This window comes from Pseudophryne corroboree, chromosome 7, assembly GCF_028390025.1.
Source record: "Pseudophryne corroboree isolate aPseCor3 chromosome 7, aPseCor3.hap2, whole genome shotgun sequence".
NCBI classification, from domain to species: Eukaryota; Metazoa; Chordata; class Amphibia; order Anura; family Myobatrachidae; genus Pseudophryne; species Pseudophryne corroboree.
This window is the reverse complement of record NC_086450.1, coordinates 98,718,757-98,746,293: the sequence shown is the minus strand read 5'-3', so window position 1 is coordinate 98,746,293 and position 27,537 is coordinate 98,718,757. Positions and strand designations below refer to the sequence as shown.

General features: G+C 45.8%; 1 protein-coding gene and 1 long non-coding RNA gene across 6 annotated transcripts in view; one reads left to right on the top strand and one right to left on the bottom strand.

Moving 5' to 3' along the window:
* The window catches only part of LOC134944690 (uncharacterized), a 156,980-nt gene that overhangs the window by 79,404 nt on the left and 50,039 nt on the right, over positions 1–27,537 (bottom strand). Inside the window, exon 4 of the long non-coding RNA XR_010181923.1 lies at positions 24,823–24,938. This is a non-coding gene — a long non-coding RNA (uncharacterized LOC134944690). The remainder of the gene's footprint in view (positions 1–24,822; positions 24,939–27,537) is intronic.
* METAP1D (methionyl aminopeptidase type 1D, mitochondrial) overlaps positions 23,668–27,537 on the top strand; it is a 451,273-nt gene continuing 447,403 nt past the window's right edge. Inside the window, exon 1 of one of the 5 annotated variants that reach the window (XM_063933468.1) lies at positions 23,668–23,769. Coding sequence is in view for 3 of the 5 variants with exons in the window: in XM_063933463.1 (XP_063789533.1) it covers positions 24,401–24,455 (55 nt within the window). In the remaining 2 variants the exon portion in view is untranslated. Of the gene's footprint in view, positions 23,770–24,319; positions 24,456–27,537 lie in introns of those variants that run through there. The other 4 variants (XM_063933465.1, XM_063933463.1, XM_063933469.1 and 1 more) reach the window with 4 other exon arrangements.

Genomic DNA, 27,537 nt, shown 5'->3' with positions numbered 1-27,537 from the left:
TATAAAACACTTTAAAGAGGTCTAAGAACACTGTACGCTATCTACGTAAGAAGTACCGTAAGGGTACGCAAGTTGCGTAACGATCGCTCAACCGTAGTCGATACGCTCAAGCGTCACGTTCGCTTACGGCCCAGAGATCACAGGCAGGCACGCTATTGGCTGCCGACTAACGTAATGATTCGCTATAGCGTAGCGGACGCTCGGGACCACGAGGAGATCACCAGCGGTGCAGACGCTTATAACGTTAAACCTTTATATCTATACCATTAACAGCGAAATATACAGTAAACCTTAGTGTGGTGTTAGAGTGTAAATGCAACCTGGTGTAACCTGATTAACTACAAAGCTGCTTGGGCGTCACCGACGCTCAGGGAATACTTAACACTATAAGAAATACACAGATACCTGGGCTTAGGGTCCAAAACCTATTATATGTATTATGACTATTATACTTGCAAAAGAATCACAGTACAAAGCATACACTACAATATAATATAGACTAACTAACCAGATAACTACACAGGAAATACAATGCAATACAATACAATACAATCAAGGGAAAATAAGGGAGAAAGAGGGGAGAGAGAGATGGCTTACAATAACATCAAGACAATATGATTGCGGAGAAACACTTACGCACAAGGGGAAACGATCGCATGCGCCTCGATATCCAGCTCCCGATTATCAGCAATGAGAACCGTTGAAGAGAGTGTCCTGGATACGGTCGGCCTGCCTATTTATGCCCCACACACAATACAATTCAATGGTCCCTACAATCTCATTGTTCATTGGACACAGGAATTCGGCTTCGCATTATAACAAAAGGTCATAGGTTGATTCATACAGGTGGGCTGTGACTGTTTCCAACTGTTCAGGTGGGTGGGATACTGGGTTTCCCGCCGCATGACTAAGTAAGAACAAATAATAGTAAATGGACATAAACTTCTTATGTCCATAACTATTCGCACGAGCGACTAATCCGCTCCAAACCAACACCGGAATATTGCTATTTAAATATTCTTCCGATGGGTACCAAACACTACTGTATGACCCCTGTTAGACCCTTCGTACAATACAAAGAGGGATCTCTCTGTTCAGGAACATGCTATGTTAACTAAACTTTCAGTATCTATCAAAGGGACCATGATCTACAAAATACATTATTAGTGAAAATATGTAACGAATGAGTCGCACGCTACGATTACATAAACTCTACCGTAAATACGCATACCGTGCGCCTGCGGGTGCCCGCGACTGTGAGTATGTGCACGTACGGGAGAGCGTACGCATGCGCAGCGCGGACCAGTATGAGGTGCAAATATGGCAGTGTGTGTAGAGATATTTTTCTGACTTTGACAGTCCACCCTTTGGCAGTCAATAATAACTGCCACCTTCTAAAACATTTCAAAAGGAGAAAAATATATGTCAGGGGTTAATTCATTTCCATGGTTGGGTAAGGGAGGAGAGAGGAGTAGGTGGGAAGAGGGTATGACCTAGTGAGATAGCAGAAGCATGTGTGTATGAGTCCATGTTTGGGGGGTCATGTATCATCGTGCCGTACGTGTTGTAAATCAAGCTTCGAGGTATTGCGAAGTATACATTTGAATTCCTTCTTATCCCGTGGTACGGGTCTGTGGATGGGCTGTCAAACTTTACCGAGCTCTTTTCGGCTTTGGTTGTAACAAAATGGGGGAGCACATTTTAGTTGATGATACATGAATAGGGGAGGTATGTGGTTGCTGATATCTGTGCCTGTATTCCCTATCGACTATGTGTGTTATTACCTGAGGGTTGTAGAGATGAAGATAAAAAACACTTATGGAAAATGCAGTGGTATTCTATGTCAGGTTAATGTACATCTGTCGGTTGAAGTTTTGTTCGGTATCAGTTGAAAGTCGTCTTCTTTGCGCTGTTTTGCCCATTAGGTGCGAGCAAAAAGCTTTGTCAATGCCATTAGATTTACAAAAAAAATGTTGGGCTAGCGTAAGTTTAAGAATTCTAGGGAAACTGGGGATCCATGGCAAAGTTCATCAAATGTCCGTATCTAAAGTGGTCAAAACTTCTTCTTTGGTCTATCCGTTGTCTGTATAGAGTCTCGTCAACTTCCTTGTCCAAGTGGGTCTTTTTATCTTGGAGAAAAACCAGAAAAACAGGTGAAAGAAACGGACCGTATAATCGCATTTTCATCACATCATTGTTTCTACATTTGGGTCATAAATCAAGTCCAGGTTAATTACAGTTTCCTCACTCCTTAAACTCATTACCCTAGTACGATGATTGCACTTCATTAAAGCCTGACCGCATCTAAATATCAATCCAATCGATATGACAACACCTAAGATACATAGGAGAAACTTCCCAACATCCATTATGACTCCTTGAGCCCAGTCTCCTAAACCAGAAAACCAATTTCGCAGGTTCAACCATGACACCCAACCAGTCAGCTCATTACCTACAGCAGCAAGAGTGAGATTGTGTCTCCTGCGAAATTCCCACTTCAATTGGAGAATATCGTCCATCTTTTGGTCTATGACCTCGACCGGGTCCTCGGTGCTATTCGTAATATATGTGCAACATTTCACGCCGTATTGTGTTGCCAGTGTGACACAATATCCGCCTGTCACTGCTGTGAGGTAATTGAGAACCATTCTATGCTGTACCAGTTCTGTTTTGTAAGCCTGAAGTTTTCTTCCAGTATACCTAAACGTGTCATCATACATTTCAGTGATATTATCTAACAAATTTGCGAGCGCCGATATGTATTTATAATTCAGCACTCCTCTAGCGGTGCGGGTGAAATCTAACGCGATTAAGAATTGAATCCCGGTGGATTCACTTATCAGATCAGAGGCCGGATGCTCTAACCTTTCTGTCAGTTGCCTTTTAACAATGTGCTCGTAATGAGTGTGAGTATAAGGAGCTTGGGCAACACGGTGTATGTCTTTCATTTTGTCATGTGGCACAGTCATTACTTCAGGCAATACTTTTCCAATATAACACAATCCTTCAGAGTTTGGGGCAAGCCACTTGTACGCCTTTCTCCCGCATATGAAATATGCATCATCGGGGAGAACATATGGGACGGAGTAGGACATAACCATATTACACACCTTCCATGTGAAATCTCCTGACCCTAATTCTTCCATCTGCTTAGTACACGTATCAGGTTGTACGATATGTGCACAGTATCCTGGTGATACTTCTCCAACTCTCGTAATCCTATTTCCTAAGGTATACCTATACCGGAAAGATTTTCCCCTACTGGCTATGTGGCGTACAAGCTCTGTATCTGTAGGCATTCTATCTGCTCTATGCGAAAAGGTCATGGTGTGATTACTCCATGACACTTCCCAATTTCCCGGTTTTCGGGGATTGGAGATGTTGAAACATAATAGGGACCTATCCACATGGTATTGGTGGAGCTTCAAACTAGGAGGGCTGGAGATATTAAACCTCCGGTCCACCGGTCTCCCACCATTTAACTCAAGTACCTCCTCTACCGTTAAAGGAAATGGTACTAGCCCTGATTTGCTATGACCCTGAGGTACTTGAGAGCATACCCAACAATCTGTTTTGTTTAACACATTACCCACTAAGGAGTGATAGTCACTCCATGGATGCCGGTCCGTATGGATATTAAAACTGGATTGGCATTTCTTAATGCACCCATCCTCAACTACGTTGTTACAGAGCCTACAGATACAGTTTTCTTCAGCTAACAATCCTTCACAATTCCTTCTATGGTCAATGCTATCGGATCGTTTTCTGATACTCGCCTTTGCTTGTTGATTATGTTGTTCTCGGAAAACTACGCCTCCATCTTTATCATCAGAACCCATTCCAGAACCTCTCTCGACCTCCATGGTACTCTCGCCGGAACAGACTGCTCTGGTCAACATCATGGTCGACAGGAAAAATCCATATCACAGTCTCTTGGGGCAAGTCCATCTTACAGGAGGAGAAAAGAAGAAATTTGTAATGGGGGTATAAGAAAACAGTTTGTGGGGGAGAGAACTTGTTACGATAATAAGTTCTCTCGTCTTGTTGTTCTTCTTGTTCTGCTGTCCTCTCAAAAGGTGCTGTCTCTTCAGTCTTCCAAATGAACATTCTGGTGATGCAATATTCCTTCCTAACCAGCGATCTTTCTGTAAGGAGCAAAAATCTGGCATTACCATTGGTCCAACTGAGGGGTGACATACCATCTTTAAACCATGAAAACATGAGTGAGAAGAGAGAGAGTCAAAAAAAACAAAAGAGAGGGAGAACACTTCATGTGCATAACTCAACAACAAACAACAATAGGAAACGAGAAACGAAGCATTTTTATCAAACATTTTTCAACATTAAGAAAACATTGTTAGCATTATCAGGCTGTCATATCTACGTGTCTAATGGTCTCCTTGAACAGTCCCTCCCCACCAGCACCTGCATTACTCCACTGTTTGTATCTGGCCAGAAATACATTGTGGCGGATAGGTCATGCTGGGGTTTGGTAGACTTCTGCAAGGACCAAGTGGATATGCAATGTGTGAATTCTTACCAATAATCGTCAGAGATGGGGATAGAGAGAGAGAGAAAAACATTTTTCTTCACAAATACATTTACAACGTTTCACCTGGTCATTCCTGTGTCTTTAGTGAATGACCTCCCAATTTATTAACCGTTACCTCAGGCTTACCATCAGTCCTAATAATCACCTTTCCTGACTATATCTCATGGGTGTGGGCCAAAATTCTTCCTGTCTGATCTCTGATTATAATGGTGTGTGTTATAATTTTGCTCATTTCTTGGTCTAGGGGGTCTGACTTTATGTGGGTTATTACAGTTGCTGGCATAATGCCCTTCTCTTCTACAATGATAACAAATCCTTGGCTTTCTCCATGTGCTAGGGGCCTGGGATTCCGGTCGACTTGATGCATCCTCTAGTGCTTGGATGTTCAGTGCCATCAACCGCTCTCCCTGCGCTTCCCTGGTTCTTTGGATATTTCGGTCATGCTCGATAGCGGACTCTCTTAATGCCACCACCGAGATACCTCTCCAATGTGGTATGGAAGTTTGTACCCTAATTTTTAGTGTGTCTTTTAAGTTGTTCATTAATACGGACACAGCTACCTCTCTGTGGTGTACATTAGTTTCAATGTCATCTATACCAGAGTACCTAGCCATATCCTGCAGAGCACGGTGAAAATACTCTGATGCGGATTCACCTTCTTTTTGTTTTATTGTAAAGATTTTATTCCACTTTACTACTGTAGGAAAATATTCTTTCAACTGTAGATTGATTCTTTTTACATTATCTTGGTTATACTCGTTTGTTAGTGGCACTTCCTCATCTAGCTTACAATCAGCGATACATTTCAATGAATCAACATCGGGGGGTAAACATGCCCTCAAAACTGTCCTCCAATCTTTGTTATTTGGCTCTGCAGTGTGTCCTAGCACTCTAATGTATCTTTGACAAGCAACTAAGTCTTTCCTGGGATCAGGAAATTCAGACAGAATTGTTCTTAATTCTGTTCGGGAAAAGGGGCAGTACATGGCGATGTTCCTGACAGGAGTGGCTCCTGTAGTGTCAGTTTTCCCATTTGGTACTGCAATTACCCTGACAGGATTAAGTCCAGTAACGTCATTCTGAATTGATTCCACGATATGAGGTACATTTGTTTGTGTGTGATGTATAATACCATACGTACCTGTGGACACGACCTCACCTGACCCTCCATTAGGGGGTTTGTTTACAGTCTTTACCGATTGGGTCGCGTCCACCTGGATGTCTTGTGTGATGGCTTCTGGAAGAGGTGCCGACATCGTTCTGGGTTCACTTTCTTGTTGGTGTTCCTGAGGAAAGTTTAACATGGGGTGCGACTTGCATGGGTTAATAGTTGTACATTCAACAGTATTACAATTAGCATTGTTACATTTATTACACTTATTCTTATCATCTATACTACAGTTGCTAAGAGCGTTTTTATTGTTCACCCTTGTGCTTTTCTCCGCAACCATAATCCCCTCTATTGCCATGTCTCTCCTCTCAAGATGAAAGTTAGGTATGTAAGTTACATTTCTTTGCATTTCACCTTCCTGTTGCCATAACTGTAAACAATCATAATGCTTGATTCGTCTCTTTGCTGATTTAATGAGACATATCCTTCTCCTTAAATTATGCAACACCTCTGAGTTAAAACTACCTATCCCGGGAAATGGTGCCTTATCCCCCGCAGTCATTCGTGTCCATTCATCACAAAAGGTCTCAGTGTGGGGACCATATTTCCCCCACATTACTAACCGAGCAGACCCTCGGGGTCTGCAAGCCTCTGGAGTCTGAATCCTGACTGCCGACCGTCTCTGTGTTGTGCACTTGGCTGCCATTGTGGACCTCTTTAACACAGAACTTCCTAAAATGCACCAAACACAGAACTTCGTTGGAAATCCTTAAAGCTCTTCCACTGAACTTCTTCTGCTCCGGGTATCTCCGATCCGCCTTCTAGCAGACACGTGTAGCCGTTGCAGGCCCTATCTCTAGAGATTTTCCTGAGAAAATTCCCTTCCTTTTTCTTTACACAAATCACGCTTGCATGTGCTCCCTACAACACGTATGAGGGCAAGATTTACGCATGGATATACGACCTCATATCACGTTGCGTTATTGGTCACACATACAACCGTGCGGTCCAATCGTACCACTTATAGACACTTGTTGCCCATAAATGGTAGGATCATTGGAGTCTCCCTACTGTGCTCCAAAACAGCCAGAGCGTAACACAACGAAAACTTTATCACACTCTGTTGCACGTTTTCACTTCAGGCCGTGCTCATAGATCACACAGATCACAAAGTCCACAAAGCGGGATTTAATACCGTTTTATCACATAGACCACAAAGTCCACAAAGCGGAATTCAATACACTCATACCGTTTTCAACCCACTATCATTCTTATAGTTTTCTGATCAGAAAAATCATTTCCCGTAGTCTGATAGCTCTCCCCAGAGGTATTACAGTAAAGTAAGGTATTTAAACTAAGTTTTGGAAAACTGAAATCAATTTGTGCTATTTATCGCCTTGCGCTATTTACCGCGTTGCGCTATTTATCGCGTTGCGCTATTTATCGCCTGTTAAAATCAACTTGTGGTTTGAGTTACGTGGGCGTACACAGACGCTCCGTTGCGTAATATACGCTGCGTGCGTCGGCCTTTGGATTGTGTACGCAAGTCTTTGTTAGAGACACGTGTACGCAAAGCAAAGATCCACCGTAACACAATTTATACTTTTATCAATGTAGATTGATCCTTGATCATCTACCACACAACACACTGACTTCGCCTTATCTCCCAGGCAAAAACTGTGTGTTTGTCTATACTTTAACTATGTTACCTCTATTCTTAAACTATGAAATAACGGCAAATCTCTTTTAGCACTTTTATCAACTATAAAACTGGCAGACAGGAGAGTGATATACGAAAATACATAAATGAAAAAGAAATGCAGATATATATGTGTGCGTGCGTGTGTACGCAAGACAGAAAAATAAACAGTTTTAAAAGACACTAGCGTTTTGCTCTTACCTCCGGTTCCCGGATTCCTTCAGCACCCTTTACCTAAGCGAAGCAGACGCTTATCCCGTCAGCACTACAAGGGATACAACCTCCCGCCCTTTGCTGATGGATAATGTCTGCTGATCTACCAAGTGCAGATATGTGAAGGACTGGACGGCCCCCAATTGATAAAGCTAAATATTTATCGTATATAAAACACTTTAAGAGGTCTAAGAACACTGTACGCTATCTACGTAAGAAGTACCGTAAGGGTACGCAAGTTGCGTAACGATCGCTCAACCGTAGTCGATACACTCAAGCGTCACGTTCGCTTACGGCCCAGAGATCACAGGCAGGCACGCTATTGGCTGCCGACTAACGTAATGATTCGCTATAGCGTAGCGGACGCTCGGGACCACGAGGAGATCACCAGCGGTGCAGACGCTTATAACGTTAAACCTTTATATCTATACCATTAACAGCGAAATATACAGTAAACCTTAGTGTGGTGTTAGAGTGTAAATGCAACCTGGTGTAACCTGATTAACTACAAAGCTGCTTGGGCGTCACCGACGCTCAGGGAATACTTAACACTATAAGAAATACACAGATACCTGGGCTTAGGGTCCAAAACCTATTATATGTATTATGACTATTATACTTGCAAAAGAATCACAGTACAAAGCATACACTACAATATAACATAGACTAACTAACCAGATAACTACACAGGAAATACAATGCAATACAATACAATACAATCAAGGGAAAATAAGGGAGAAAGAGGGGAGAGAGAGATGGCTTACAATAACATCAAGACAATATGATTGCGGAGAAACACTTACGCACAAGGGGAAACGATCGCATGCGCCTCGATATCCAGCTCCCGATTATCAGCAATGAGAACCGTTGAAGAGAGTGTCCTGGATACGGTCGGCCTGCCTATTTATGCCCCACACACAATACAATTCAATGGTCCCTACAATCTCATTGTTCATTGGACACAGGAATTCGGCTTCGCATTATAACAAAAGGTCATAGGTTGATTCATACAGGTGGGCTGTGACTGTTTCCAACTGTTCAGGTGGGTGGGATACTGGGTTTCCCGCCGCATGACTAAGTAAGAACAAATAATAGTAAATGGACATAAACTTCTTATGTCCATAACTATTCGCACGAGCGACTAATCCGCTCCAAACCAACACCGGAATATTGCTATTTAAATATTCTTCCGATGGGTACCAAACACTACTGTATGACCCCTGTTAGACCCTTCGTACAATACAAAGAGGGATCTCTCTGTTCAGGAACATGCTATGTTAACTAAACTTTCAGTATCTATCAAAGGGACCATGATCTACAAAATACATTATTAGTGAAAATATGTAACGAATGAGTCGCACGCTACGATTACATAAACTCTACCGTAAATACGCATACCGTGCGCCTGCGGGTGCCCGCGACTGTGAGTATGTGCACGTACGGGAGAGCGTACGCATGCGCAGCGCGGACCAGTATGAGGTGCAAATATGGCAGTGTGTGTAGAGATATTTTTCTGACTTTGACAGTGGACAATACAAAACATGCAGAAGGGCACAGCTCAGTATAGGACATACAAATTTGAGCCCTCCCATACTTTGTAAAGTGACAGCGAGCTGCCTGAAAAAGGTGTGGTCTCACAAAGAAGGGGCATGGCCACACAATAGTACTCCCAATTCAAATTATGCCACACAATAGCACAATCTTATTTGCATTACACCACATATAGTGCCCCTGATTCATAGTATGCTACATAGTAGTGTCCCTTTTTCACATTACGTCACACAGTAGTGCCCCTAGTCATGTTACGCTACACAGTAGCATCCATTATACACATAATGCCCACGGTAGCAATGCCCCTTACAAATAATGAGCACAGCAGCTGTGCTGCTTATACACATTATGCCTACAGTAGTGCCCCTTATATGTATAATGTCAACAGTAGTAATGCCCCTTATACACATGATGTGCACAGTAGTAGTGCCACTTATACACATAATGCCAACAGTAGTAGTGGGAAGCCTATTTTTCTCTATTCGTTTCCCCTAATGTCAAAACTGGATAAGCCGCTCCTCTGGGGATAGTGGAATGGCTGACCTTTTTATCAATGACCTGGGGGCAGATATACTAAGCTTGGAAGTGTGATAAAGTGGAGAAAGAATAACTAACAACCAATCAGTAACTATCTGACATTTTTCAAACACAGCCTGTAACATGGCAGTTAGGAGCTGATCAGCTGGTACTTTATCTCTCTCCACTTTATCATTCTGCAGGGCTTAATACATCTCCTCCATAGAATAACCAAATTATGAAATGGAACAAAATGGTATAAATTATGTAAAATAGAGCTGTAACAAGTGACTATTTCCCTATCTTTGCATATAATAAAGGTCACATAGCCCTTTTTCCTAGAGTTCTTTTCCTTACCGCATAGGGGGCCTGATCCAGATGTGGATGCAAATCTGCTGCTGTACACAAGTGGCTCAATGCTTTTTCACTGCATATGCATGTAAGCTCCACTGCGCACAAGATGCGATTATGCTCACATAAAGGATTCCATCGCAAAGTGACTGAGTCGGCATTTGGGGTGGTAACAGGGGTAGCTAACTATACACAGGCGTGTCAGTTCTGTTCAAACACCTTTCCGTGCACATGCATAAATTACCCATTGTGACCTGTGTTTCTGCTGGAGAGCCCTCTGTGTCTAGGAGACTTGCTCAGCTTTCGACTGCTCACTCACTCAGGGTGGACTGCGATGCAGTTGTGAACGGCAAAAAATTGCAGCAACAATCACTTTAACAACCACAACTGAATCAGGCCCACAATTACACCATTATATGTTACTATTTTATCACATTTAACAAGGGGTCAATTTAATTAGGTGCGAGATTGTCTTACAACAGCTGCACTTTCCGATAGCCCAAACTCACTCAAAAGTGCCCGCAGCCCTATCTGCCCACAATGGGTGCGAGTTTGGGTGCCGTTGCCAATATTGAAATGTCGCAGCAATGGCAACTCGTACCTAATTGGATTCAGCCCTAAATGTTTGCTATTTATAGCTTTTATTATTTACTGGTCAAATTTCTTTTCTGTAGGTACCCACTTATTACTATAAGAAAGAACTTATCCCCCCCCAATGTGTGCATTGTATAAAAACAATAGGCCATTTGGGTTAACTGTCCTTATTTTAGGCGTTTTCCATGTCCTTAATAGTTATAGTAACATATTTACATAAATAGATTTTTCTCTCTACACAACCACACCACTGTTTGCAGTTTCTCTCTGCTTGTTCAACCACTAACAATGTTTTTTTTAATCTTTTCCTCTTTGTCTACACAGCAGTTGACCTTTGGCAAGTATAGGTAAGTATTGTACCGCTCCCATTACCTATAGCTCCCAGGGGGGTTAGATTTAGACTGCGGGTGGGGAGAGGTCAGGGTTAGGCTGTGGGTAGGGTGGGTTAGGGTTAGGCACCACTGAGGGTGGTTAGGCTGCAGGGGAGGGTTAAGTTTAGGCAGCGGGGACAGAGGTTAGGATTAGTCACCTCTGCGGTTAGAGTCAGGCACAAAGGGGGGAGGTTAGTGTTAGGCTGTGGACAGGGAGGGTTAAGGGGATGGGGAGAGGTGAAAACACCCTTTTTCTCTTACGTCCTAGAGGATGCTGGGGTCCAATTTAGTACCATGGGTATAGACGGGTCCACTAGGAGCCACTGGCACTTTAAGAGTTTGAGAGTGTGGGCTGGCTCCTCCCTCTATGCCCCTCCTACCAGACTCAGTTTGCAAAATGTGCCCGGAGGAACCGGTCACAGCTAGGGGAGCTCCCAGGAGTTTTCTTACTTATTTTTTTTTTTTAATGTTTAGAGTTTGTTATTTTACAGGAAGGCTGCTGGCAATAGCCACCCTGCTTCGAGGGACTTAGGGGGGGGGGGGGGGGGGGGGAAGTAGGATGCTGGGGTCCAATTTAGTACCATGGGTATAGACGGGTCCACTAGGAGCCACTGGCACTTTAAGAGTTTGAGAGTGTGGGCTGGCTCCTCCCTCTATGCCCCTCCTACCAGACTCAGTTTGCAAAATGTGCCCGGAGGAACCGGTCACAGCTAGGGGAGCTCCCAGGAGTTTTCTTACTTATTTTTTTTTTTTTAATGTTTAGAGTTTGTTATTTTACAGGAAGGCTGCTGGCAATAGCCACCCTGCTTCGTGGGACTTAGGGGGGGGGGGGAGAGTAGGAACCAACTTCCTGAAGAGTTAATGGTTCTCTACTCCGCTGACAGGACACTGAGCTCCTGAGGGGTTTGATCGCAAGCCCGGCCGCCACCCCCTAACAGAGCCAGAAGATAGAAGAGTGGTGAGTACAGTGCCAGCGTCCCGGTTAGCGGGTCGACTGCGGATATGGCGGCACAAGGGTTGGAGCGCAGCTCTGAGGGACTGCGCTCCTGGAAGGTCCAGCAACATGCATCATGTCGGCGCTTGAGGGGCGCCCTGGGCCAGCGCATTACCCTACACTGGTCACCCGAGTTAACAGGAGCTAATCCCACTGTTAACACTACAAAAACCTCAAGCCAGTATAATCACTTAGGGGTAAATTACTAAGATGGGAGTTCTATTTAAGATGGGATGTTGCCCATAGCAACCAATCAGATTCTACGTCTCATTTATCTAGCCCCTTCTAGAAGAAAATACCTGGAATCTGATTGGTTGCTATGGGCAACATCCCATCTTAAATAGAATTCCCATCTTAGTAAATTTACCCCTTAGTGCGGGAAGCCGTGCGCCATTACAGTGGGAGGGGCTTCCTCTCAGAGCGGATCCAGCACTCACCAGCACCATTTTCTCCCTGCAGATCGTACAGAAACGCTGACTGGGAGCGCCGACCTCCACATAACTCCATAAGTGCTCTGCGGTACCAGGGTGTTATACTGTGTGGCTGGCTCCTTATACTCTGTAACTCTCTGAAGGTGCTCTGGGGGAAACTGTGTCTGACATTTTCCTGTGTGAGTGTGTGTGTGTATATTCCACATTTCCATGTCTAAGGACTCTGTGTCCTGTGCTGCAGAGCGTTTATCTTCTCCTGCGGAGTCTATTCCATGTACTCAGGACTGCAGTATGCTTTCTTAGCCTTCCAAATCCGAACCTGCATGGGTGGAGTCTTTAAGGGGAATGATATCCCAGATTTCTACCAGGATGTCACATAATGAGAAAGAGACGCAGTTTTTGAGGAAATCTGTGGAGGGTTTACAATATTCGACCCCCACTACTTCATCAAAAGACCCATCTACAAACCCTCCAAAGCGTACACTTGCCCAGATAATGCAAGCTGACACTGATACCGACTCTGATACAGAGACGGTGATGGGGATATGCACGGGGGATGCATCCCTTGCTAAGGAGGTGCAACTAATGATTGAAGCAATTAGGAATATTTTGCACATTACTTAAAAGGTACCTGAGTAGGGAGAAGAATCTTATTTTACTGTCAATAAGAAATCCTCGATTACCTTCCCTGCTTCTAAGGAGTTAAATTCCTTGTTTGAGAAATCCTGGAAAAACCCAGAGAAAAAAAATCCAAATTCCTAAAAGAATTCTCATTGCTTTTCCTTTCCTGGAAGAGGACAGGAAAAATTGGGAAAATCCACCTATAGTCGACTCTTCTGTATCTAGGTTGTCAAAAAAGGTGGTTTTGCCTGTCCCCGGTTCAACCGCCTTAAAGGAGCTGGCTGACCGCAAGATTGAGACTACGCTCAAATCACTATACACTGCTACAGGCGTGGCCTTAAGGCCCACTATTGCTTGTGCGTGGATTTCTAAAGCCATAGTAAAGTGGTCAGGCACAGTGTTAGAGGAATTAGATACAATGGATAGGAGTGACATTGACTTGTTTTTACGTCACATAGAGGATTCGGCAGGTTTCATGGTGGAAGCCATGAAGGACATTGGCCTGCTTAATGCAAGGGCTACTTCCATGGCAGTCTCGGCACGTAGAGGACTCTGGCTACGCCAATAGACTGCGGATGCGGAATCCAAGAAGAGCATGGAGAATCTACCCTTCACAGGTCAGGCCCTGTTTGGGGAAGCCCTGGATGCGTGGATATCCACGGCAACTGCAGGTAAGTTGACCTTTCTTCACTCCGCAACTGCACCGGCTCGGAAATCTTATCCTATGTCTACAATGCAGTCCTTTCGGACCACAAAATTTTAATCCAAGGGCCCCACAACTTTCTTAAGAGGAGGTAGGGGAAAACCCAGAAAACCTGCACCAACAGGTTCCCAGGAACAGAAACCATGTCCTACTTCCTACAAGTCTGCAGCATGACGGTGGACCTCCCAGCCTGGGGATCAGTCAGGTGGGAGCGAGACTAAAAGATTTCAGTCACGTCTGGGCGTCATCATGCCTAGACCCCTGGGTGAAAGATATTGTTGCCCAGGGGTACAGACTGGAGTTTCAGGAACTTCCGCCTCACAGATTCTTCAAATCAGGTTTACCAGCTTCGGTGACAGAAAGTGCTATCCTACAGGAAGACATTCAAAAATTGGTACAAACAAATGTCATTGTTCCAGTTCCACCTCATCTAAGAAACAGAGGTTATTATTCAAACCTGTTTGTGGTACCGAAACCAGACAGTTCGGTAAGGCTAATATTGAACCTAAAGTCCTTGAACCCATTCTTGCAAGTATTCAAGTTCAAGATGGAGTCTCTGAGTGCGGTGATTTCAGGTCTGGAGGAGGGAGAATTCTTAGTATCCCTGGATATCAAGGATGTGTACCTTCACATTCCAATCTGGCTGTCTCACCAGGCCTATGTAAGGTTTGCACTACAGGACTGTCACTATCAATTCCAGACATTGCCATTTGGCCTCTCCACTGCACTGAGTGTGTTTACCAAGGTCATGGTGGAGATAATGCTCCTCCTCCGCAAGCAGGGAGTGAACATAATTCCATATCTGGACGATCTACTGATAAAGGCGTCTTCCAGGGAGAGGCTGTTGCAGAGTATTGCTCTCTCAATTCAACTACTCCAGGCTCATGGGTGGATCCTGAACCTTCCAAAGTCACATTTGGAACTGACAAGGAGACGTCCCTTCCTGGGGATGATACTCGACACTGAAGTGCAGAGGGTGTTTCTACCAATGGAGAAAGCGTTGGTGATCCAATCAATGGTCCAGGATGTCTTGAGGCCAGCACAGGTAGAAACATAGAAACATAGAATTTGACGGCAGATAAGAACCACTTGGCCCATCTAGTCTGCCCATTTTTTTTATCCTTTAGGTAATCGCAACCCTTTTTGAACCTTAATTCTTTGTAAGGATATTCATATGCCTATCCCAAGCATGTTTAAATTGCTCTACAGTCTTAGCCTCTACCACCTCTGATGGGAGGCTATTCCACTTATCCACTACCCTTTCTGTGAAATAATTTTTCCTTAAATTTCCCCTGAACCTGCCTCCCTCCAGTTTGTGTATGTCCTCGAGTTCTAATACTTCTCTTCCTTTGAAAAATGTTTCCCTCCTGAACTTTGTTAAAACCTTTGGTATATTTGAAAGTTTCTATCATGTCTCCCCTTTCCCTTCTCTCCTCCATACTATACATGTTAAGATCTTTTAGCCTTTCCGGGTAAGTTTTGTGATGTAGGCCATGCACCATTTTAGTTGCCCTTCTTTGTACACTCTCTAATGTATTTATATCCTTCTGGAGATATGGTCTCCAGAACTGGACACAGTATTCCAGATCAGGCCGCTGGTATCGGTTCATCAGTGCATTTGCCTTCTGGGAAAGATGGTAGCCTCCTATGAGGCTCTCCAGTACGGAAGATTCCATGCATGGTTCTTCCAGCTGGATCTCCTGGACAAGTGGTCGGGATCACATCTTCACATGCACCAGCGGATACGCCTGTCGCCGAAAACCAGAATTTCACTCCTCTGGTGGCTCCAAACTTCTCACCTACTCGAGGTCCGCAGGTTCGGGATTCAGAATTGGATTCTTCTAACCACGGATGCAAGTCTCAGAGGTTGGGGAGCAGTCACCAAAGGGGAAAGCTTCCAAGGAAGGTGGTTCAGTCAGGAATCTCTCCTTCCAATAAACGTTCTGGAACTGAGGTCCATTTACAACGGCTTTCTACAAGTGGCACATCTTCTGCAAGATCGAGCCATTCAAGTTCAGTCGGACAACGTCACAGCGGTGTCCTACATAAACAGGCAGGGCGGAACGAAGAGCAAAGCTGCGATGTCCGAGATAACAATAATCCTCCTCTGGGCGGAAAGACACGTGGTGGCATTGTTGGCGATCTTCATTCCGGGAGTGGACAACTGGGAAGCGGACTTCCTCAGCAGACACGATCTCCATCCAGGAGAATGGGCCCTCCATCTGGAGGTATTCGCGGAGGTAAAAAGCCGATGGGGCGTACCTCAAATAGACATGATTGCCTCTCGCCTCAACAAGAAGCTTCGGAGGTACTGTTCCAGGTCATGAGACCCACAAGCAGTGGCGTTGGACGCCCTGGTAACTCCGTGGGTGTTCCGGTCAGTGTATGTATTCCCTCCACTTCCGCTCATCCCAAGGATTCTCAAACTAATAAAGTGAACAGGAGTTCTGGCGATCCTCATTGCTCCGGACTGGCCAAGATGAGCTTGGTACGTTGATCTTCTAGATTTACTACTCGAGGATCCGAGGACTCTTCCTCTTCGCGAGGACCTTCTACAACAGGGGCCGTTCGCCTCTCAAGACTTACCGCGGCTACGTTTGACGGCATGGAGGTTGAATGCCAGACCTTAGCTCGTAAGGGCATTCCAAACAAGGTAATTCCTACTCTGATCCAAGCTAGGAAGGGAGTAACGTCTAAGCATTACCATCAGTTTTGGAAGAAGTATGTGTCTTGGTGTGAATCCAAGAAGTTTCCAACAATGGAGTTTCAACTAGGATGTTTTCTCCTTTTTCTGCAAGCGGGTGTGGATGTGGGCCTACGCTTGGGCTCCATAAAGGTCCAGATTTCGGCCTTGTCCATTTTCTTCCAGAAACAATTGGCTGCTCTCCCTGAGGTTCAGACATTCTTGAAAGGAGTTCTGCACATCCAACCACCCTTTGTGCCTCCTACAGCACCTTGGGATCTTAACGTGGTGTTGCAGTTCCTGCAATCGAATTGGTTTGAACCTTTACAGAAGGTAGACATAAAGTTCCTTACTTGGAAGGCGGTCACACTGTTGGCATTGGCATCTGCAATACGTGTGTCAGAATTGGGGGCATTGTCGCACAAGAGCCCCTACTTGATTTTTCATGAGGATAGAGCTGAGCTCTGAACGCGTCAGCAATTTCTTCCGAAGGTTGTGTAGGCTTTTCATATCAACCAACATACAGTGGCTACTGACACCTCGATTACCTCAAGGTCCTTGGATGTTGTACGGGCTTTGAAATTATATGTGAAGAGAACCTCTCGTCACAGGAAGTTGGACGCACTGTTTGTCCTTTATGATCCCAACAAGATTGTGTGACCTGCTTCTAAGCAGACCATTTCTCACTGGATCAGACTTAATATCTAGCATGCTTATTTTACGACAGGATCGCCGATTCCAAAATCTGTTCAGGCCCACTCTACCCGTAAAGTGGGTTCTTCCTGGGCGACTGCCCAGGGTATCTCGGCTCTCGTTTGGTTAGCTTGGCTTTCCTTTTGTTATGTGTGAGCTGGTGTGAATCTCACCACTAACTGTGTATTTTCCTTCTCTCAAAGTATGTCCGTCTCCTCGGGCACAGTTTCTAGACTGAGTCTGGTAGGAGGGGCATAGAGGGAGGAGCCAGCCTACACTATTAAACTCTTAAAGTGCCCATGGCTACTAGTGGACCTGTCGATACCCCATGGTACTAATGTGGACCCCAACATCCTCTACGGACTATGAGAAAAGGATTTACCAGTAGGTATATAAAATCCTATTTACTCACCCCCAGAGAGGTGTCAGTATGGGTGGGGCAAGTGGGCAGGTCTCCCTCCCCCCAAACATGAGAGGCGCCGGCCAATGTACAGAGGAGGAGCGATGTGCGATCAGTTTAAAAACCGCACATCACAGACTCCGTGCAGCGCAGGGACTAGGCAACAGTGCTCCCCCACCCCTAACTCCCAGCAGAGCAGTGCCAAACTGCTGCAAATCGTGGGTGTTTTGGGGGCATGGCCTAATGCCGAGGAGTGCCCGCCTCCTGTGCTGCTGTGTAATCGGGACAGGTACAATAGTGTCTCTCACTCCATCTCTCTCCCGGTTCCACTCTATCCTCTCTCTCTCCCTAACACCCTTTTTCCCCTCTCTCTCCCCCTAACGCTCTCTCTCCCCCTAACGCGCTCTCCCCCCTAACACTCTCCCCTCTACCCCCTAACACTCTCCCCTCTCCCCCTAACACTCTCCCCTCTCTCTCTCTCTCTCTCTCCCCCTAACACTCTCTCCTCTCTCTCTCCCTAACTCTCTTTCCTCTCTCCCTAACACTCTTTCCTCTCTTTCTCCCTAACACTCTTTCCTTTCTCTCTCTACCTAACACTCTCTCCTCTCTCTCCCTAACTCTCTCTCTCCCTAACTCTCTCTCTCTCCCTAACACTCTTTCCTCTCTCTCTCTCTCTAACACTCTCTCCTTTCTCTCTTCCTAACTCTTCCCTCTCTCTCTCCTTAACACTCTCTCCTCTCCCTAACATGCTCGCTCCTCTCTCTCTTCCTAACAGTCTCGCTCCTCTCTCTCCCTCCCTGAAACTCATTCCTCTCTCCGTAACGCTCCTCTCTCCTTAACACTCTTGTTTCTCCCTCTCTCCCTAACTCTCCTCTCTCCTTAACACTCTTGTTCCTCTCTCTCTCTCTCTCTCTAACACTCTCCTTTCTCTCTTCCTAACTTCCCTCTCTCTTTCCCTAACACTCTCTCCTCTCCCTCTTCCTAACACACTCGCTCCTCTCTCTCTTCCTAACAGTCTCGCTCCTCTCTCTCCCTCCCTAACACTCTCTCTCTCCCTAACAATCTCATTCCTCTCTCCCTAACTCTCCTCTCTCCTTAACACTCTCATTCCTCTCTCTCTCTAACACTCTCTCCCTAACACACTCGTTCCTCTGTAGCACTCTAGCTTGTCTCTCTCCTTAACATTCTCTCTGCTCTTTCTCTTCTCTCTCCTTGACACTGTTTCTCTCTCTACCTGACACTGTCCCTTTCTCTCCCTCACACTTAGTCTCTCTCTCTCCCACTTTCTTTCCCTGACAGTCTCCCTCTCCTCACCTCCTCCCCACCATGGTGCTGCCTCCATTTTGTCCCCGTAGTACGGCCCCCTCCTCCCAGGGGGCGCCAAATGAGGATCTATCTTGCCCCCCAGAGCCCATAAATGTTCTGATGCCCCTGCTCACCCCTGTCGGTCTTTTTGGGCCGGGATCCCGGCGTCAGTATTACGATCACCAGGATCCCATGGGCCAGAATATCAGACTGATCCCCCTATTAATACACCTCTTAATGCCCAGAGGGAAGGGCAATCCTGAGGCCATGGTTCCCCAGAGGTTTCCCCCCAAGGGAGTGCTGAAGGATGACTTGAGTCATCCTGAGTGCTGAAGGATGACTCTTCGTGAGTCCAGAGGTGTAGCTTTTATGCTATAATCAATCTCATGGCCGTCCCTCACTTTACTTCTGGGTTTAGATCCCGGCTGTGCTGCTTCACATGTGCATTCGTCAGACTGCATATGTGAGAGCAGACAGTAATGCAGAGGGATCCCAAGGATCCCTCACCAGGGAAGAATTGTGTAATGTATCTCACGGTCTACAAACGCCATTTAGAAATGGCATTAGCTGCCGGGCCAAGCTCAGAAATGCTTTGCATTCTGGAGCTTGGTGAGTTTCGCAGTTTACCAACTGCCATAGAAACTTTTGGTGGCTGCTTTTGTGATCACAATAGGAAGAATGCATCTTCAATATCTATTGCAGTCCCCAATACATACATTCAGGGGCTGTTTAATATTTGTGGGCAGCCTCCAAAATCAACTGGTTGTTTTTTTTAAATGACTCACAAATAATATTTGTTAAATATTCTTTATAATAAACCTTTTATATTTTAGCATAACCTAAAAAATTATTTATGTATTCATTGACTGAGTCTCCGTTCTTTACTGAATGCTAATTTCACAGGGTCCGCAAATTATTACTCTACTGTCCTGCTGGTGCTCCTGGCCTGCTGTATAGCAGCTAGACATATATTTTATATACAGCACTCTTGGGGATATGTATCAAGCCTGGAGAGAGTTAAAGTGGAGATGCCCAAAGCACCCAATCATCTTCTGTCACTTATCTAGCACAGTACATGAAATGATACCTGTAGTTAGAAGCATCATTTGCTTTGGGCAAATACCCAACTTTATCTCTCTCCGCGGCTTGATACATCTCCCGTAAAATATCATGTCTCCTTTTCACTTAATTAACAAGTTACATTAATAATTGACAATGTCTTTGTCTTGGAAACAGGGTAAGAAATTCCCAGTATAAGATAATGTTAAAAAGGGTTTCCATCTTCCGATAATTTTCTAATGGCTTGTCAATAACCTCCTGGGACATTTACTTTGATTTATCATTCATGTTTCTCCTATGCCAGATAGGGGCGGATTGGAAATTTAACGTGGCCCTGGAAATATATGAAAAGTGGCCTCATGTAGGTTGGAGTAAGTCAGCTAAAAGCGGGGCCCAACACAAATTGGGTGTTAGAAAATTTGTTAGCATCAGCCACAATAGTAGTAAGCAAGGCCAATGCAGCATGGTAGGCAATCACAGCACCAGCAGAAGGATCCTGTCACAGGAGGTGGAGATCACACCAGTGGGTGAGGTATTGGACTAGTAGGCAGCACACCAGGGTGACAATTACACACATTAAATGATTACTACTACTTAATCCAACAGCAGGGAATTCCAAAGATTAGCACCGACTTGATAAAAGGTCATTATAAAATAGATCATTCTTACTAGGGTCTCATTGGCAGTACAGACGGTGTAATGGTTAGCATTACTTCCTCACAGCACTAAGGTCATGGGTTCGATTCCCACCATGGCCCTAACTGTGCAGAATTTGTATATTCTCCCCGTACTTGTGTGGTTTTCCCCGGGTACTCCGGTTTCCTCCCACAATCCAAAAATATACTGGTAGGTTAATTTTGTTCAGAGCCAATTAACCTTAGTGTGAATGTGTGTACATGTGGTAGGGAATATAGGTTGTATGCTCCGCTGGGGTAGGGACTGATGTGAATGGCCAAATATTCTCTGTAAAGCGCTGCGGAATATGTGTGCGCTATATAAGTAACTTGTAATAAATACATAAATAATCCATGGTTAAACACCCACTGGTCTCATATTTTTCCCTGCGGTGTAAAAGAAAAAATAAATCACAATGCCTCTACCATTCCAGCGAGAGATATTCAATACAAGGAGCATCCCAGTGACCACCATACAATGCCCAAGGAGCATCCCAGTGACCACCATACAATGCCCATAGCAACCAACCAGGTTCTAGCTATCATTTTATAAAATATATTTGATAAATGATAGCTAGAAGCTCATTGGTTGCTAAGGACAATAGAAACTTTAGAAGGTATTGCCGCAATGCTCAGCTGAGCACATATCGATCACTTACTGTAGTGCCCAAATCTCAGGTTTTCTCTCGCCCCTCCATGTTGTAATGCTGGTAGGACACGATGTACCGTTTGAGCCCCTGAACTGGCACAGCTCTGTCTGGCTCAGATTAGGCCAAAGATTAAAGAAAAATGTCATGTTACTGAAGTCTTATTAGCTAATAGGGGGAGATATTGGTTACACATATACAGGGCCTGGTTCTGAGATTTACATAAATCTCTGATGTTTAATGATCTGCGCATGAGCGGGCACCGCACTGCACATGCGCAGATCTGGTCCCACGGTTACTAGATGTCCTATGTGCACGCAGATGATCCCGTGCTGCCCCTTCAGATGCAGCAGCGCATTACATTACAGATTAATGAGCTACTTTTTTTTACTTAATACACCACATGTAGCTTTTACATAATTCTGCACAACTGCAGAGGTGCCATTAGCGTCCACCTCTGAATCAGACCCATATTTATATAGAGGCAGGGGCGTAACTAGAACTTTGTGGGCCCCACAGCAACATTTTTAAGCCCCCCCCCCCCCCCCCTTCCAACTCAGGTCTCCAGAGCGAAAATGGCAGCAGGGATATAGAGACAGAGGGTGCTGGCAAAGACATAAGGACAGAGATAGGCAGGAGGGGCATAGAAACAGAGATAGAGCAGAAGGGACATCAAGACAGATAGAGGGTCAGCAGGGACTTAGGGAGACGCAGTTGTGACAAAGAGAGAGGCAGCAGGGATGTAGAAACAGATAGAGGCAGCAGGAACATAGAGAGCGAGAGTGGCAGCAGGGACACAGAGAGAGAGAGTGCAGGCAAAGACAGAGTAAGGCAGCAGGGGCATAGAAACAGAGAGAGGGGCAGCAAGGACACAGGGAAGTGAAGGGATTAAATATTATGGGTATATAAGGATTTTTGGATGGACTAGCACCATGCATTATCTTAAAAAAGACCACCAGAGGGGGTTGAAATGCGTTAGTGGGGATCAGGCAACTGGAGAGTACAAGGAGGACATTACCTTAAGGAGCGGGGTGCCTGCGAGTCTACCCAGGATACTGCATGGTGATATACCATCCTCCCTATGCCCTTTTGTAACTGATAAAAACCCAGTTCCAAGATTTCTGGTAAGAGTAGGCCTCATACTATCTACTCTGAGGCAGCGGACATTTTTGGAGGGACGTTTTCAGTAGTTTGAAAGCAGACAGGCGCAAACAGCGCTGCGGCCCCTGCCTGGACATTAGAGTACTTGCATCTAGGTGAGGAGAGCGGCCACCGGCTCTGTCCTTCCAGCAGTGCGAGCTGCCCCCAGCTCCAGACAGTATGGTCAGGTCAGCAAGACGGAGGAGCTCAGAGTGCAGAGACACCCTGCCCCCGCTCACTGGCTGCCCCAACAGAAGGCCGTTACCCTACTGTGGTAATGACACTACTGTATTTTCTCCTACATCTGTGTAGTGTGTGTACAGTATGCTGTTGTGTGACAGGGACACCACTGGGTTGCCAGGAGCGGGGCCCGGTGATATAAGAGGCCAGGCAGGTGAGCAGAGCAGCTTCTGTTTCTGATGAAGGACCATAGTGTCCGAAACGCGTCAAGCTAGTGGTGCTCGGTGTGGAGAGGTGGAGCTGTCTTACCTGGATGATCCTTTTCCCTTCCTATACGCCAGTCATTCCCAACCACGGTTCTCAAGGCACACCAACAGTGCAGGTTTTAGTGATATCCAGGCTTCAGCACAGATGGTTAAATCAAAATAAGTGAGCTACTAATTAAGTCACCTGTGCTGAAGCCTGGATATCACTAAAACCTGCACTGTTAGTGTGCCTTGAGGACCGTGGTTGGGAATGCCTGCTATACGCTGTAGAGTCCGGAATCTCCAGTGCTCTGTTGGGAGGGTAATTCCATTCCAGCTGCCAGCACCCCTTGATACCCACCTTGTTGTTGTGGTTATATGTTTTTTATGTATCTATACATCGTGAGTGTTCTGTATAATAAATTTGCTGTCCTGTTTCCAAATTGGTCTGCCCGATGATCTTTTTTCTCTTTATTGAGATAAGAGACTACACTTTGGAGGGCGTCATAGAGGAAAACTAAGAATACAAACACTCCAGCTAAGGATTTCAAGGGAACTCTTTTGTACATTCATCTATATCAGATGTAAGGACGTTTTTATGGTGTTGCGCCTATCACTTTCCAAACTCTTAGGTGAGCAGAGCAGCATCGTGCTGCAGGTGAGATGCTGGGTGGGAGGTGATGGAGTCGCACCTCTGCTCTCGCTGGCCGTGCTTTGTATGCTGGGGGCCGTGCTGCTGGCCTGTGCCGGGAGTCTCCGCCTCAGCCTCAGTCTACTGCCCCTGTTCCAGCCCACTCCCATCCTCACTCTCTGCTGATGGCCGGAGTCCGTTCCTGCCCGCGGTGCTGCTGCCGCTGGGTGGGTGGCGGCTGCTGAGCCGGCCCCTGGTCATCCTACGGAGCTCGGACGAGGAGGGATACAACCCGGAGCTGGGGCTGGAGCCGGACGGACACCTCTAACTTGGTCAGCGTTCTGGCTCAATTCCCTGCCAACGGACCACATAAGGACCCCTGGACAGGGGCCGCAAAAGGATGCGGTAGGGGCCACAAGTTTAACACCCCTGCTGTATAGGTATTAGCGACAGAAGGGTTCAGGGTAGGAGACAGAGAGTCAGGAGATGCTGGGTTTCAAAATGGGGGGAAGCTGCAAGTGAAAGTAATTAAAACAGGTGACTGCTGCCAACAATGCCCCCTACCCTGCACAGCACTATGTGCGGTGCCCTCTCTGCACACACCTAGTTACGGCCCTGTGTATTATCTATCTATAGAGAGAGATACAGATACATATACTCTGATTAGATCATGCGGCTGCACTTCCCTGTTAAGTGTTAAAATATACGTTAATTTGCAATGAACCATGTTTACAATACGCATTGGGGATCATTACAATGACTACTTAAAGTTAAAAGCCGGAATGAGGCATTAACCGGTGATCCTTGAAACACTTCTACGTAGTCTGTTGCTTACTGTACATTGATAGTCGCTAGCTTTCTGCATAGTCAATTCATGCGTGTATTATTTAAGAGGGAAAAAAAAGTGTGCTTTTTGCAGTAGTTTGACTAAGAGGCGCTCCGTTGTTACCCCAGTGCGGGATTCTTGTGCTTCCGCCAGTGACTGTCAGCCAATCGGTGGCCTCAGATATCGTCCACGTGAGAACTTCTTACCTACATGCACCTGATTAGAATGCCGCCGCTCAGAGCCCTGCGCTGCATTGTGCAGAGAGGTAAGAGGCGGCAGCGCGGGAAGCACAGCACACTGACTTCTCCTGACCTTGTTTTTTCACTTCGTCTCTGTGTTATTCTAACTTACAACATTAAACTGTGTTATGTGCAAGTCTTTCCTAATGCCCCCACATTTATAACAACAGCTCCGACCATTCTAATAAAAGCCCCGGGCATGGGGCTAGTCCATCATTAGCATAAGGAGCCACTAATACTGTATGCTCTCCCTACCATTTGTTTTCAAGCCTGCACTTATATTGTTGTCCTTGTGTGACCCTGTTTTCTATGTGCCCTGTTTTATCCACCCTCTAGTCTGCAGAGCATTGTAGCGCTTTACAAATCAGTGGCCATAATAATAATTAATAATACCTTTCCTTAAAGTTGTGCCACAGTTCCTGGTAGTTTTATTCATATTTAGTAAGCTCCACAACTAGTGCTGTTATTGTGTATCGGATGCAGTTGAATACAGCACAACATATGAAACACTGCAAAAAAAAATAGTGAAACCGAAAATGAATGGACAGAAATTCCTTGGATGTATAAAAACAGCCTTGTTCTTTAGGGATGCCGCCGTTGGTCATGTGACCGCCTGCATCCCGACAGCCGGGATATCGTATGTATTCCCTGTGGCTAGGTCATGTTATATGTTATGTAATAGTGGGGATTCGTCTGGCGTTCTGGAACTTGGGGGCAGATGTATTAACCTGGAGAAGGCATAAGGAAGTGATAAACCAGTGATAAATGCAAGGTGATAAACACACCAGCCAATCAGCTCCCATATGTAAATTAACAGTTAGGAGCAGACTGGCTGGTGCGTTATCACCTTGCACGTAACACTGCTTTATCACTGGTTTATCACTTCCTTATGCCTACTCCAGGTTAATACTAATACCCGTGTCCGGTCCGGCTTTCACCGGATCCCTGTAATAGTGTCTGTAGCAATGTTTCTATTATTTATTGGTGCTCAAACAAGTTTCACATTTATTTGTATGGCACAATACACATCCGGATATGTCAGAAGAATGTACTGGTACCTATAAAACGCACCTTTAGGGAGGAATTCAATTAGCGTTATATTTTTCTGCAAAAAAACCTGTTTCTCTAACGTCCTAGTGGATGCTGGGGACTCCGTAAGGACCATGGGGAATAGATGGGCTCCGCAGGAGACAGGGCACTTTAAGAAAGAATTAGGAATACTGGTGTGCACTGGCTCCTCCCTCTATGTCCCTCCTCCAGACCTCAGTTTGAATCTGTGCCCGGACGAGCTGGGTGCACTTTAGTGAGCTCTCCTGAGCTTGCTGAATAGAAAGTATTTTGTTAGGTTTTTTTATTTTCAGAGAGATCTGCTGGCAACAGACTCTGCTACGTGGGACTGAGGGGAGAGAAGCAAACCTACTCACTGTGGATAGGTCATGCTTCTTAGGCTACTGGACACCATTAGCTCCAGAGGGATCGAACACAGGAACGCACCCTTGGTCGTCCGATCCCAGAGCCGCGCCGCCGTTCCCCTCGCAGAGCCAGAAGCCGGCGTGAGAAGCAAGAAGACTTCGAAAGCGGCGGCAGAAGACTCCAGTCTTCATATGAGGTAGCGCACAGGACTGCAGCTGTGCGCCATTGCTCCCACATTAAACCCGCACACTCCGGTCACTTTAGGGTGCAGGGCGCAGGGGGGGGCGCCCCTGGGCAGCAATTAAGTACCTCTTGGCATAAAAGAGCATATATACAGTTGGGCACTGTATATATGCATAAGCCCCCGCCATTATTTTACACAAAATTGCGGGACAGAAGCCCGCCGCTGAGGGGGCGGGGCTTCTTCCTCAGCACTCACCAGCGCCATTTTCTCTCCACAGCTCCGCTGAGAGGAAGCTCCCCAGGCTCTCCCCTGCAGAATCACGGTAAAAAGAGAGGGGGGGCACATAAATTTAGCGCAAAATCAGTGTATACAGCAGCTACTGGGTAAACACTAATACCCCTTTTACACTCGCACTCCCGGGTCACTCCCGGGATGCATTCCCGGGACTGACCCCTTTCACACTGCCCTAAGACCTGGGATCGACCCGGGACAGCCCCATTTACACTGATCCCGGGATATCCCTGCAAATGCATAAGTATGTCATTAGAAATGGCCTTGGGCTCAGAAAAGATGACATCATCTTTTCTGAGCCCAAGAAAGCTCCAATCCGAGTCCTTTTAACAGTCCCGGGATAGTGAATCCCGGGACGGACCCTTTCACACTACACAGCTTCCCGGGAAGGTCCCGGGACCAACCCTGGTCGAGACCTGGGTTGAAATCCCGGGATGCTCGACCCGGGAAATTGTCCCTGTACCCTTTCACACTGACAAAAATCCTGGGATGATGCGCGTTCACGTGCAAAATCCCGGGATTTTCATGTGAGTGTAAAAGGGGTATAAGTTACTGTGTAATTCCTGGGTCATATAGCGCTGGGGTGTGTGCTGGCATACTCTCTCTGTCTCTCCAAAGGGCCTTGTGGGGGTTCTGTCCTCAAATAGAGCATCCCCTGTGTGTGTGGTGTGTCGGTACGCTTGTGTTGACATGTTTGACGAGGAAGGCTATGTGGAAGCAGAGCAGGTACAGATGAATGTGGTATCGCCGCCGACACCCGATTGGATGGATATGTGGAAGGTTTTAAGTGATAATGTTAATTCCTTGCATAAAAGGTTGGATAAAGCTGAAGCCTTGGGACAGTCAGGGTCTCAACCCATGCCTGACCCTACAACACAGAGGCCGTCAGGGTCTCAGAAGCGTCCACTGTCCCAAATAGTTGACACCGATATCGACACGGATTCTGACTCCAGTGTCGATGGCAATGATGCAAAGTTGCAGCCTAAAATGGCTAAAGCCATCCGCTACATGATTATAGCAATGAAGGATGTACAGGTTGAGTATCCCTTATCCAAAATGTTTGGGACCAGAGGTATTTTGGATATCAGATTTTTCCGTATTTTGGAATAATTGCATACCATAATGAGATATCATGGTGATGGAACCTAAATCTAAGCACAGAATGCATTTATGTTACATATACACCTTATACACATAGCCTGAAGGTAATTTTAGCCAAT